The 13,831-nt window shown below is 37.7% G+C and overlaps 1 protein-coding gene across 4 annotated transcripts in view; it reads left to right on the plus strand.

The window, feature by feature from the left end:
* Positions 1–13,831, plus strand: part of CCNT1 (cyclin T1) — a 32,894-nt gene that overhangs the window by 15,918 nt on the left and 3,145 nt on the right. For 2 of the 4 annotated variants that reach the window (XM_025883252.2, XM_073882057.1), the window contains exons 6-8: positions 677–722; positions 2,348–2,511; positions 2,674–2,744. In XM_025883252.2, coding sequence (XP_025739037.1) covers positions 677–722; positions 2,348–2,511; positions 2,674–2,744 — 281 coding nt within the window. Of the gene's footprint in view, positions 1–676; positions 723–2,347; positions 2,512–2,673; positions 2,745–13,831 lie in introns of those variants that run through there. The other 2 variants (XM_073882059.1, XM_073882058.1) reach the window with 2 other exon arrangements.

The raw sequence follows: 13,831 nt of genomic DNA on the forward strand, positions 1-13,831 counted from the left end.
ATTAGAAGGTTTACATTGAGCAAGGATAAGGTTAAACAAAGGTAGATATATGCTGATACTGAAAAGACTGACTTTTAAGAAAAATTATAAATTTACTTTATTACCCAGAGCAGTTTTTTGGGAAAGGGGAGATGTGTTTTTTTTTTTTTTTTATTTTCTTCTTCATTGTGGTATATCAAGTAATTTATGTTATTTGATGTTTTGGGGTCTGAATCACAGGCTACTCCATTAAAAAAATTTTTTTTAAGCACAGATCACTTTTCCCAAATATACAAAGGTATTCTGGGTCTGATCTTGCCTCCAAATTAGTTCATCTTCTAGTTCAGTATTTTTCAGTGAACCCTTGCATCAGAATTTCTAGGTTACCTGTTAAAAATGCATGTATCCTCTAAACATACTGAGTCACACTCTAGGAAGGATGTCCAGGAATTGCATTTTAAACAAGTACTTCAAATACTTGATGTGCAGTGTAAAGCTTGAGTTCCTAGGTCTGGAAGCAGTTGCTGATTTGTCTTCTTTTGTAGAATGTTAAATATCAGGTGGTCAGGGACCAAGTCTGCCTTATTCGTTATTATGTTCTCTGTTTAGAAATATTAAATGCTCACTAAATAATGGAGAATGAATGGAACTAATAACTTTTTTCCCTCTCCCTCCCTCCCCCCCTTTTTTTTTTTAGCAAGCAAGGACTTAGCACAGACTTCTTACTTCATGGCAACCAACAGGTTTATATTTTAATATTTTTCCCTTCTGTTTTTGGGATAAGGCTTTACTTGGGTTGGAATTGTCACTTTTTGGGGGTATATGGAAAGATATCAGGTCTAGCACTTAGTAAACGAGAACCGAAAGACCCAGGTTGGATTGTTGATACAGTGCATTACAGACAATTCTCTGGGAACTGTTGATTTTTCTGTAGTTTTCATATTTTACCTTAAATTTCCATGGTGCTTTTTAATTTGCTAAGATAATGTAATTATGTAGTACTGAGTGTTTGAAAGTGTACTCGATTCTGCATGTCTTCCTTTGCTTTAAAATATCCAAGAGCAGGGGTGCCTGGCTGCTCAGTTGGGAGAGCATGTAACTCTTGATCTCAGGGTCCTGAGTTCGAGCCCCACATTGGGTGTAGAGATTACTTAAAGATAAAATCTAAAAAAAATAATAAAAAAAATAATCCAAGAGCATGGTTCTGTAAGTTTAGGTAAACTTGGGGTCAGTAGTGACTAAGAATCTAATTTGGAGGATTCTGCAATAATTACGGTATTTATTTATTTATTTTAAAGATTTTACTTATTAGAGAGTGTGCATGTGTGTGACTGAGCGCGCATGAGCCGGGGGAGGGGCGGAGGGAGAGGGACAAACAGATTGCCTGCTGAGTGGGGAAGCCCGACACCGGGCTCCATCCTGGGACTGTCAGATTATGACCCAAGTCAAAGTCAGATGCTTAACCAACTAAGCCACCCAGGTGTCCCAATAATTATGGTATTAAAAGACTTATTTTTCTTCCCCCATTGCCAGATAAACGTGCATGTATATGTGTAAAGAGTTATGTCTTTCTTCTTCCCTTTTTAAAACAAAAATTAATACATAATTTGTATTACCAAATTACTTGATCAGTCTCATCTCCAATTGATTGTTCATGGAAATCAAAGATACTCCTATTGACTGTTGTTTCATTTTTACAGCCTGATAGAAATTTTTGAAGTAAACCATCAGTTAAGCATATTCACAATTGAGAGAGTGATTGTCTATTCATTATTTTAGTTTAGTATATTTTTATTTTTTTAATTTAAATTTAACTTAGTTAATATATACTATGATATTAGTTTCAAGGGTAGAGTTTAGTGCTTATCAGTTGCATACAACACCCAGTGCTCATTACATCAAGTGCCCTCCTAAATGTCCATCACCCAATTATCCTTCTATTCATTATTTTAAATAGACCAGACCTGTGATTGGCAAGAGATAAGATAATTTTAAGGGGATTTTAAGTATTTGATTTAGGGATTACACATAACTAAAAATCTTTCCTTGAGTTCTAAGCTGCTTCTCAGGATAATAGATCCTTATTTTAACAAACTGAGTACCCTGTCTCTTTGGTTTTGGTTCTGGTCTTTTGTCAGTGTGTGGGATTGAATGATGTATAGCCAAAAAATTCAGAAATGTTACCTGAGCAGGTGGGTTAATGGAAAATCATGTTGAGTGCTGGATCAGAGCACTGGATATTTCTTACCCTTCTTACTCTCCAGTGTTTTTTAATTTTTTTTTTCTTTTTAAATAATGGAGAGTTTTAACTTTGGGTTCAGAATTGAGAGCTCATGACACTCTCTTGTTTCCTTCCCTCTGATGTCAGCCTGCATTTGACCACATTTAGCCTGCAGTACACACCTCCTGTGGTGGCCTGTGTCTGCATTCATCTGGCTTGCAAGTGGTCCAACTGGGAGATCCCAGTCTCAACTGATGGGAAGCACTGGTGGGAGTATGTTGACGCCACTGTGACCTTGGAACTTTTAGATGGTAAGTTTTAGAGTAAGGGACCTTGAAAAGCACTTGCTCTTGATCTGTCACGTATCTGGCCCAAAGTGACTTGATTCAGATGAAAATAGTTAGTTGAGGTTATTCTTCTTTTTTTACTTCTGCTTCTCTGAGTTTGTCTTAAATGTTCTATTTCATTTGTAGAACTGACACATGAATTTCTACAGATTCTGGAGAAAACCCCTAACAGGCTCAAACGAATTCGGAATTGGAGGGTAAGAATTACTGCTGTCAGCTTGTACAAAACCAGTTTTTTTTTCTTTTGACTGCACAGTGAATGTACCAGAATTGGTTATGTACCCCAGGTTTGGAATTTCCCTTTTCTTAGTTACATAATAATCATGACAACTTCATAGCTTGGATACTGGCTCAGAAGTCAGTGGTGATAGGTGATAGCAGGATTTGTTTTGTGTTGTGCAACTCTTGTGATATACTCAGTCGGCAACATTGATTGTTTTCTGTGTGGAGACTGTTAGGGAAAAAATATGGCTTCTCTGAGTCATAAAGTGTTGGGTTCTGGTAGAGGAAAGATAGAGTTACAAGGTTAGAGGTGGTATCATTCTGCTTTGACATTATTTGCTTTTTAAATGGGTTTTAAATTTTGTTTTTATATAGATTGCAGGCTAAAGTTGTATTTCTTTTTTTTTAAGATTTTATTTATTTATTTGACAGAGAGACACAGCGAGAGAAGGAACATAAGCAGGGGGAGTGGGAGAGGGAGAAGCAGGCTTCCCATGGAGCAGGGAGCCTGATGTGGGGCTCGATCCCAGGACCCTGGGAACATGACCTGAGCTGAAGGCAGACACTTAAGGACTAAGCCACCAGGTGCCCCCAAAGTTGTATTTCAGATATTTTTCAAAGTCTTACTTACATAATGGGATCATTCTTTTTTCCCTTGGCATTAGATAGAAAGTTCATTTAAACATGTTCCCCGCAGGGGTGCCTGGGTGGCTCAGTCGGTTAAGCATCTGCTTTTGGCTCAGGTCATGATCCCAGGGTCCTGGGATCGAGCTCCCTGCTCAGTGGGGAGGCTACTTCTCCCTCTTCCTTGTGCTCTCTCTCACTATCTCTTTCTCTCAAATAAAGTATTTTTTTTTTTAAGACTTTTTCATTTGACAGAGACACAGCGAGAGAGGGAACACAAGCAGGGGGAATGGGAGAGGGAGAAGCAGGCTTCCCGCTGAGCAGGGAGCCCGATGCGGGGCTCAATCCCAGGACCCTGAGATCATGACCTGAGCTGAAGGCAGACGCTTAAGGACTGAGCCACCCAGGTGCCCCTAAATAAATAAAGTCTTAAAAAAAATAAATAAAAATGTTCCCTGCATTCTCAGAAATCCAGATTGATAAAATTAATTTCATTCTCTTGAGTTTAGTGAATTGTAGAAAATGAGTTTGCCTAGGATTCACAGGAGGCTTGAGAGCACATAGGTCATCACTGTGATCATATGACACCTCACCAAAATTTCTGGAATTTGCTTTTGGACTAACTGCTGTCATAAGCAGTCATAAGGCATAGACGTTAATGAATGAATTTTAGATATGCACAAATTAATTTTTTTAATTGGCCTGTAGCATTGGTATAGATTGCTGTAACTTTTTTGGGGATGTGATAGAACAGTTAACGTAAGATTACCCTTTTAGCAAATTTTTGAGTATACAGTTATTGATAGGTATTATGTTGTACAGTAGGTTTCTAGGACTTGTATAACTGACTTTGTACCTTTTGACTAATACATCCTTGTTTCCCCCCTACCCACAGGCCACTATTTTACTCTGTCTATATGAATTTAAATCTTAGATTCCTCACATAAGTGAGATCATATTTTGTCTTTCTGTGTCTGGCTTATTTCACAGCAAAAGGCCTTCCAGGTTCATTCATGTGGCAAATGGCAAGATTTCCATTTTTTTTTTTTTTAATTGTGGTAAAATGCATATAGCATAAAAGTTACCATCTTAATCATTTTTAAATGTATGGTTCAGGAGTATTAAGTATTTTCATATTGTTGTCAACCATCATTACCATTCATCTCCATAATTCATTTCATTTTTTAAAACTGAAACTTTATACTCATTAAATAACTCCCCATTCCCCCCAGCCCCTGGCAATCACAATTACGTTTTCTGTCTTTGTGATTTGGCTACTCTTAAGTGCTTTATATAAGTGGAATAATACAGTATTTGTCTTTTTGTGGTTTATTTCACTTAGCATAATGTTCTCAAGGTTCACCCATGTTGTAGCATATTGTAGAATTTTTTAAAGGCTGAGTAATATTCCCTTGTATGTATCCACCACAGTTTGCTTATCCATTCATCTGTTGATGGATGCTTAAGTTGCTTCCATATTTTAGCTACTGTGAATAATGCTGCCATGAACATGGGTGTACAAGTATGTCTTCAAGATCTTGCTTTTTATTCTTTTGGTTATATGCCCAGAATTGGAATTGCTTGATTATATGGTAATTCTGTTTTTAATTTTAATTTTTTTGAAGTTTTTAAATTTTTAGAAAAATAAAAAAATTTTGAAGTCCAGATTGTTCCTTTTTTTTTTTTGTTACCTGTGCCATTGATGTCATATCCAGGAAATTGCCAAATCCACTGTTGTGAAGCCTTTGTCCTGTTTTCTTCTAAGAGTTTTATTGTTTTGAGTCCTTTATCCAATTTTGAGCTAATTTTGTATATGGTATTAGGTAAGGGTCCAACTTCATTCTTTTGAATGTGGATATCCAGTTTTCCTGGCAGCATTTATTTTTATTTTTATTTTTTATTTTTTAAGATTTTATTTATTTATTTGACAGAGAGATAGCGAGAGAGGGAATGCAAGCAGGAGTGGGAGAGGGAGAAGCAGGCTTCCTGCTGAGCAGGGAGCCTGATGCAGGGCTCAATCCCAGGACTCTGGAATCATGACCTGAGCCGAAGGCAGACGTTTAACTGACTGAGCCACCCATGCGCCCCTCCCAGCACTATTTATTAAAAAGACTATTCTTTCCCTGTTGAATGGTCTTGGCATCTTTGGCAAAAATCATTTGACCATATATGCAAGGGTTTATTTCTGGGCTTTCTCTTCTGTTTCATTCATCTGTATGTCTCTTTATGCCAGTATCACACTATATTACTGTACAGTGATTACTGTAGCTTTTTTTTTTTTTTTAAAGATTTTATTTATTTATTTGAGAGAGAGAATGGGATAGAGAGAGAGCATGAGAGGGGAAAGGGTCAGAGGGAGAAGCAGACTTCCTGCTGAGCAGGGAGCCTGATGCGGGACTCGATCCCGGGACTCCAGGATCATGACCTGAGCCGAAGGCAGTCGCTTAACCAACTGAGCCACCCAGGCGCCCGATTACTGTAGCTTTATAGTGAGTTTTGAAATCAGGAGGTGTGAATTTTCCAGTTTTGTTCTTCATTTCCAGATTGTTTTAGCTATGTGGGGGTCACTTGAGATCTCATATGAGTTTTAGGGTAGCCTCTTCTATTTCTGCAAAAAACATTGGGATTTTGATAGGGATTGCATTGAATTTACAGGTTGCTTAGGGTCATAATGTTCACATTTTAACAATATAAAGTCTTTGAATCCAGAACATGGAATGAGTTTTCCATTTAGTCTTAATTTCTTTTAGCAGTGTTTTCCAGTTTTAATTGTACAAGTCTTTCACCTCCCTGGTGAATTCATAAGTGTTTTGTTTTGTTTTGTTTTGATACTATTATAAATAGGATTGTTTTCATAATTTCCTTTACAGATTGTTCATGTATAGAAATGCAGCTGAAATTTATGTGTTGACTTTGTATCCTGGTACTTTGCTGAATTTATTAATAATAATTTTTATATATGTGGAGTTTTCTATGTAAGATTATATCATCTGCAGAGGCCTCTGGTGCCTTAGTTGGTTAAATGTCTGCCTTTGGCTCAGGTCATGATCCCAGGATCCTGGGATCGAGTCCCTTATCGGTCTCCCTGCTCAGTAGGGAGTCTGCTTCTCCTTCTGCCTGACCCTCCCCTTGCTCGTGCTCTCTCTCTCTCTCTCTCTGTCAAATCAATAAAGTCTTTTTTAACAAAATTATATCCTCTGCAAACAGATAATTTTACTTTTTTGCCAATTTGAATGCTCTTTCTTTTTTTTTTTTTTTTTTTTTTTTTTTTTTTTAGAGAATGTGAGTGGGGAGGAGCAGAGGGAGAGAGAATCTTAAGCAGACTCCATGCTCAGCACTGAGCCTGACATGGGGCTCTATCTCACAACCCTGCGATCATAACCTGAGCCAAAATCAAGAGTCAGACGCTTAACTGACTGAGCCAGCCAGGTGTCTCTGAATGCTTTCTTTTGCCTACTTGTCCTGATGAGAACTTCTAATACTTTGTTGAATAAAATTGAAAGGGGCATGCTTGCCTTGTTCTAGATCTTAGCAGAAGCGCTTTCAGTTTTTCACTGTTGAATGTGATGTTTGCTTTGAGTGTTTCATATATGGCTTTTATTATGTTGAGGTAGTTTCCTTATATTAGTTTGTTGGGTGTTTTTATCATGAGAGCGTGTTGAATTTTGTCAAATGCTTTTTCTGTATCTGGAAGATCATGTGTTTTTTTTCCTTTATTGTGTTTATGTGGTATGTCACATGGATGACTTCTGTATGTTGAACCATTCTTGCGTTCTAGGAGTAAGTCCTACTTGGTCATAGTGTGTAATTCGTTTAATATGCTGCTAAATTCAGTTTGTTAGTATCTTTTTTTAAGGTTTTGTTTATTTGTCAGAGAGAGAGAGCAAGCACAGGGAGGGGAAGAGGTAGGCAGTGGGAGAAGCAGACTCAAGTTCCCCCTGCCCCCGATGCGGGACTCGATCCCAGGACCCTGGGATCATGACCTGAGCCAGAGGCAGACAGATGCTTAACCGACTGAGCTACCCAGGCGTCCCAATTTGTTTAGTATTTTGTTGAGAATTTTTACATCTGTGTCTTTGTCTGGCTTTGATATAAGGGTAATGCTGGCCTCATAGAATGAGTTGAGAGGTGTTGCCTCCTCTTCAAATATCTGGAAAAGTTTTAAAAAGATTCACCAGTGAAGCCATCAGGTCCAGGGCTGTTCTTTGTTGGGAAATTCTTTTATTACTGATTCAGTCTCCTTCCTAGTTACAGATCTGTTCAGATTTTCTCTTTCTTTATGGTTTATTCTCGGTAGGTTTTGTGTTTCTAGGAATTAGTCCATTTCATCTAGATTATCTAATTTAGATTATCTAATTTAGTTGTTCAGAGTACTCTTTTTAAAAAAATTTTTTAAGTCAGGTTTATTAGGGTACAATTTACATAGAGTAAAATTCACTTTTTCCCCCCCTCTTTAATGTCCATCACCCAGTTCCCCCCATCCCTCCAACCCTTTCCCCTCTGGCAACCCTGAGTTTGTTTCCTGTGATTAAGAGTCTCTTATGGTTTGTCTCCCTCTTTGATTTTGTCTTGTTTTATTTTCCCTCTCTTCCCTATGATCCTGTTTTATTTTTTAAATTCCACATAAGAGTGAGATCATATGGTAATTGTATTTCTCTGATTGACTTATCTCACTTAGCATAATACTCTCTAGTTCAATCCGTGTCATTGCAAATGGCAAGATTTCGGGTTTTTTGATGGCTGAGCAGTATTCCATCGTGTGTGTGCGTGTGTGTGTGTGTGTGTGTGTGTGTATTATATAATATGTCATCCCATCTTCTTTATTCATCTGTCAGTGGACATCTGGGCTCTTTCCATAATAGGGCTATTGTGGATATTGCTACTATAAACATTGGGGTGCAGATGCCCCTTCGGATCACTACATTTGTATCTTTGGAGTAAATACCTAGTAGTATAATTGCTGGGTCGTATGGTAGCTCTATTTTCAACTTTCTGAGGAACCTCCAGCTGTTTTCCAGAGTGGCTGCACCAGCTTGCATTCCCACCAACAGTGTAAGAGGGTTCCCCTTTGCATCCTCATCAACATCTGTCGTTTTCTGACTTCTTAATTTTAGCCATTCTGACCAGTGTGAGATCGTATCTCATTATGGCTCTGATTTGTATTTCCCTGATGCCAAATGATGTGGAGAATTTTTTCATGTATCTGTTGGCCATTTGGGTGTCTTCTTTGGAGAAATGTCTCTTCGTGTCTTCTGCCCGTTTCTTGATTGGATTATTTGTTTTTTGGGTTGTTGAGTTTGATAAGTTCTTTATAGATTTTGGATACTAGCCCTTTATCTGATAAGACATTTGCAAATACCTTCTCCCACTCTGTCGGTTGTCTTTTGGTTTTATCGACTGTTTCCTTTGCTGTGCAAAAGCTTTTTATCTTGTTGAAGCCCCAGTAGTTCATTTTTGCCTTTGTTTCCCTTGCTCTTGAAGACGTGTCTAGCAAGAAGTTGCTGCAACCAAGGTTGTAGAGTCTTTCTGCCTGTGTTCTCCTCTAGGGTTTTGATGGATTCCTGTCTCACATTTAGGTCTTTCATCCATTTTGAGTCTATTATTGTGTGTGGTGTAAGGAAATGGTCCAGTTTCATTCTTCTGTATGTGGCTATCCAATTTTCCTAACACCACTTGTTGAAGAGACTGTCTTTTTTCCATTGGATATTCTTTCCTGCTTTGTCCCATACAGTTGAGGGTCTATTTCTGGGTTCTCTGTTCTGCTGTGTGTCGTTTTTGTGCCAGTACCATACTGTCTTGATGATTATAGCTTTGTAATAGAGCTTGAAGTCTGGGATTGTGATGGCACCAGCTTTGGTTTTCTTTTTCAACCTTCCTCTAGCTATTCAGGGTCTTTTCTGGTTCCAAAGAAATTTTAGGATTGTTTGTTCCAGCTCCATGAGAAAAGTTGGTTTTTTTATAGGGATTGCATTGAATCTGTAGATTGCTCTAGGTAGCATAGACATTGTAACATATTTGTTCTTCCAATCCATGAGTATGGAAGGTTTGTCCATTTCTTTGTGTCTTCCTCAATTTCTTTCTTGAGTGTTCTATAATTTTCTGAGTACAGATCCTTTGCCTTTTGTTTAGGTTTATTCCTAGGTATCTTATGGTTTTGGGGTGCAGTTGTAAATGGGATTGACTCCTTAATTTCTCTTTTTTCTGTCTCATTGTTAGTGTATAGAAACGCAACTGATTTCTGTGCATTGATTTTATATCCTGCCACTTTGCTGAATTCCTGTATGAGTTCTAGCAATTTTGGGGTAGAGTCTTTTGGGTTCTCCACATAAAGTATCATGTCATCTGCAAAGAGTGAGAGTTTGACTTCTTTTTTGGTTATTTGGATGCCTTTATTTCTTTTTGTTGTCTGCTGAGGCTAGGACTTCTAGTACCGTGTTGAACAATAGAGATGATAGTGGACATCCCTGCCATGTTCCTGACCTTTTCAGCTCTCAGTTTTTCCCCATTGAGAATGATATTTCCTGTGGGCTTTTCATGTATGGCTTTTAGGATATTGAAGTATGTTCCCTCTATCCCTACACTCTGAAGAGTTTTAATCAAGAAAGGATGCTGTACTTTGTCAAATGCTTTTTCTGCATCTACTGAGAGGATGATATGGTTCTTGTCCTTTCTTTTATTAATGTAGTATATTGATTGATTTGTGGATGTTGAACCACCCTTGCAGCCCAGGAATAAATCCTACTTGGTTGTTGTCAATAATTCTTTTAATATACTGTTGGATCCTGTTTGCTATTGTCTTGGTGAGAATTTTGGCATCCATGTTCATCAGGCATATTGGTCTATAATTCTTCCTTTTAGTGGGGTCTTTGGTTTTAGGATCAAAGTAATATGGCCTCATAGAGTTTGGAAAATTTCCTTCCATTTGTATTTTTTGAAACAGCTTCAGAAGAATAGGTATTAGTTGTTCTTTAAATGTTTGGTAGAATTCCCCTGGGAAGCCATCCGGCTCTGGACTCTTGTTTGTTGGGAGATTTTTGATTACTGCTTCAATTTCCTTGCTGAAATTGAAGCAATCCCTATAAAAAAACCAACTTTTCTCATGGAGCTTATGGGTCTGTTTAGGTTTTCTGTTTCTTCTTGTTTTAGTTTTGGTAGTTTATTCGTCTCTAGGAATGCATCCATTTCTTCCAGATTGCCTTAAGGTCAGAGTACCTTTATAATCTTTCTTATTTCTGTAGAATTGATAGCAATGTCTCCTCTTTCATTTCAGATTTTAGTGGTTTGAATCTTTTGTTTTTTTCCTAGACCATCTAGTTAAAGGTTTAATTTTTTTGATCTTCTCAAAGAACCAACTGCTAGTTTTACTAATTTTTCTCTATTCTGTTTTCTGTTTTGTTTATCTCTGCTGTAATCTTTATTATATTCCTTCCGTTTGCTTTGGCTTTAGTTCTTCTAGTTCTTCACAGTATAACTTTAATTTGTTAAGTTGAGATCTTTATTTTTAACATGAGTGTTCATAGCTATAAATTTCTCCCTTAGTGCTGCTTTTGCTGCATCCCATAAGTTTTGATGTGTTCTGTTTTTGTTTTCATTCATCCGTACGTATTTTCCAGTTTCCCTTTTGATTTCTTCTTTGATCCATTGGTGGTTTAAAAGTGTTATTTAGTTTCCACAATTTTGTGAATTTAAGTTCTCTGTTTCCTTATCTTTCGTGTGGTTGTTCTGTCCCTTGTGCATGGATATTGAAGTCTCCAAGTGAAATCTTCTGTCAGTTTTGATTGTCTTTTATTAGGAGTGCAAATGTTTATAATTATTGAAATTGCTAAATTGAGCCTTTTATTAATATATAATGTCCTTTCGTGTCTCTTGAAACCTTTAATGTTTTAAAATGTATGTTGTCTCATATTAGCATAGCCACCCTTGCTCTCTCTTTGTTACTCTTTGCATGATATATGTTTTTCCCTCCTTCCATTTTCTTTCTTTTTTTTTTTTTTAAGATTTTATTTATTTGAGAGAGAGAAGGAGAGAGAGAGAGAGCATGAGGGGGGGGAGGGTCAGAGGGAGAAGCAGACTCCCTGCTGAGCAGGAAGCCCGATGTGGGACTCGATCCCGGGACTCCAGGATCATGACCTGAGCCGAAGGCAGTCGCCCAACCGAGCCAACCAGGCACCCATCCCTCCTTCCATTTTCAACCTTTTTGGGTCTTAGGATCTTAATTGCTTGTAGCCAGCATATAGCTGGATCATGTATTTTTATGCATTTCGACAATCTCTGTCTTTATTGGAGAGTTTAATCTGTTTTCATTTAAAGTAACCATAGATAATGTCTCTATGCTTATGCTGTTTGTTTTCTACATGCCTTGTAGTTTTTTGTCCCTCATTTCCTGCATTACTGTCTTTTAGTTGATTTTTCCATGGTGAAAATTTAACTTCCTTTCTCATTTCCTTTGTGTATATTCTTTGTCTGTTTTCTTTGTGGTTACCGTGAGGGTTATGTTTAACATCATAAAGTTACAATAATTTGAATTTATGCTGGTTTAACTTCAGTAATATAAAACTTCTCTTCTTTATAGCTGGGTCCCCATATCTTTTAGTTGATGTCACAAAGTTGTCTCTTTATACATTGCATACCCCAGAACATAAACTAATAATCCTTTTTCTAAAAAAAAATTTTTAAAGATTTTATTTGTCAGAGAGAGAGAGCACGTGAGCGCAAGCAGGAGGCGTAGCAGGCAGAGGGAGAAGTAGGGTCCCCACTGTGCAAGGAGCCATATGAGGGACTCAACCCCAGGACCCCGGGATCATGACCCAAGACGAAGGCAGACACTCAACCAACTGAGCTACCTAGGCATCCCTAATAATCCTTTTAAATGCATTAGGGTCCTAAATTAAATAGAAAATAAGACTTGAGTTACAAACTGAAGTTACAGTAATACTGGCTTTTACACTAATAATTGTGTTTTCTTTCCTTAAAATGTATCAGTCTCTTAAATCATGTAGAAAACAGGAAGCACAGTTATAGACCATTGTTAAAGCAATACTCGCTTTTGGGGCATGTGGCTGGCTCAGTTGGTAGAGCATGGGACTCTTGTTCTCAGGGTTGTGGATTCTAGCCTCATGTTTGGGGGTAGAGATTACTTTAAAAAAAAAAGTAGCTTTTGTAATTGCCCATGTATTTACTGAAGATCTTTATTTCTCCATATGGCTTTGATTTACTGTATAGTCTCCTTTCATTTCACCTTGCAGGACTTCTTTGAGCACTTCTTGGACGACTGACTGGTCTAGTAGTCATGAACTTCCTCAGCTTTTACCTGTTTGGAAATGTCTTAAATTTCTTGCTCACTTTTGAAGGACATTTTTGTTGGATATGGGTTTCTTGGTTGACAGGTTTTTTTCTTTTAGCACTTGGAATGTATTGGTTCACTGTCTTCTGGCCTCCAGTGTTTCTGATGAGATAACCTGCTGGTGATCTTATTGAGGATCCCTTGTACTTGTTGACTTACTTCTCTGTGGCTTTCAAGATTCTCTGTCTTTGGCTTTTGAAGTTTGATATGTCTCGTGTGAGTCTCATTGAGTTCATCTTACGTGGAATTTGTTGAGTTTTTGTTTCTATTCTTGTCTTTATCAAAGTTGGGAAGTTTGCAACCATTATTTTTTCATATATTCTCTCTGCCCCTTTCTTTTCTCCTTCTGGAATTTTCATGTTGCATGTGTTGGTCCAGTTGATGGTGTCTGATGGGTCTCTGTTCACTTGCTTCAGTCTTTTTTCATTATGTTCCTTAGACTCAACGATTTTCATTGTCCTGTCTTAAAGTTTGCTGATTGATTCTTCTACTTGTTCAAATCTGTGTTTGAATCCCTTTGGTGGTTTTTTTCATTGCAGTTACTGTACTTCGCAGCTGCAGAATTTCTTTTTGGTTTCCTTTTAGATTTTTTATCTCTTCATTGATATTTATTGATATTTCCATTTTGTTCATATATTTTCTTTCTTTTTTTTTTTAAGATTTTATTTATTTATTTGACAGAGACATAGCGAGAGAGGGAACACAAGCAGGGGGAGTGGGAGGGGGAGAAGCAGGCGTCCTGCGGAGCAGGGAGCCCGATGCGGGGCTCAATCCCAGGACCCTGGGATCATGACCTGAGCCGAAGGCAGATGCTTAACGACTGAGCCACCCAGGCACCCCCATATATTGTTTTCTTAACCTTTTCCAGAAATTCCTTTAAGTTATTTGAGTATCTTTTAGGGAGTTATTTTAAAATCTTCGTATGGTAGTTCTGCTATCAGGTCCTTTTCAGGGGCAGTTTCTGTTGATTTATTTTTTCCTTTGGGCCATACTTTCCTGTTTCTTAAACTGCTTTGTGATTTTTTGTTGAACACTGGACATTTGAATCTAAATCAGATTCCCAGGCTTTTCTGGGTTTTGTTACTATTTTTGGAT

This window comes from Callorhinus ursinus, unplaced genomic scaffold (assembly GCF_003265705.2).
Source record: "Callorhinus ursinus isolate GAN/ISIS: 27379988/994484 unplaced genomic scaffold, GSC_fseal_2.0 scaffold44, whole genome shotgun sequence".
Taxonomy (NCBI): Eukaryota; Metazoa; Chordata; class Mammalia; order Carnivora; family Otariidae; genus Callorhinus; species Callorhinus ursinus.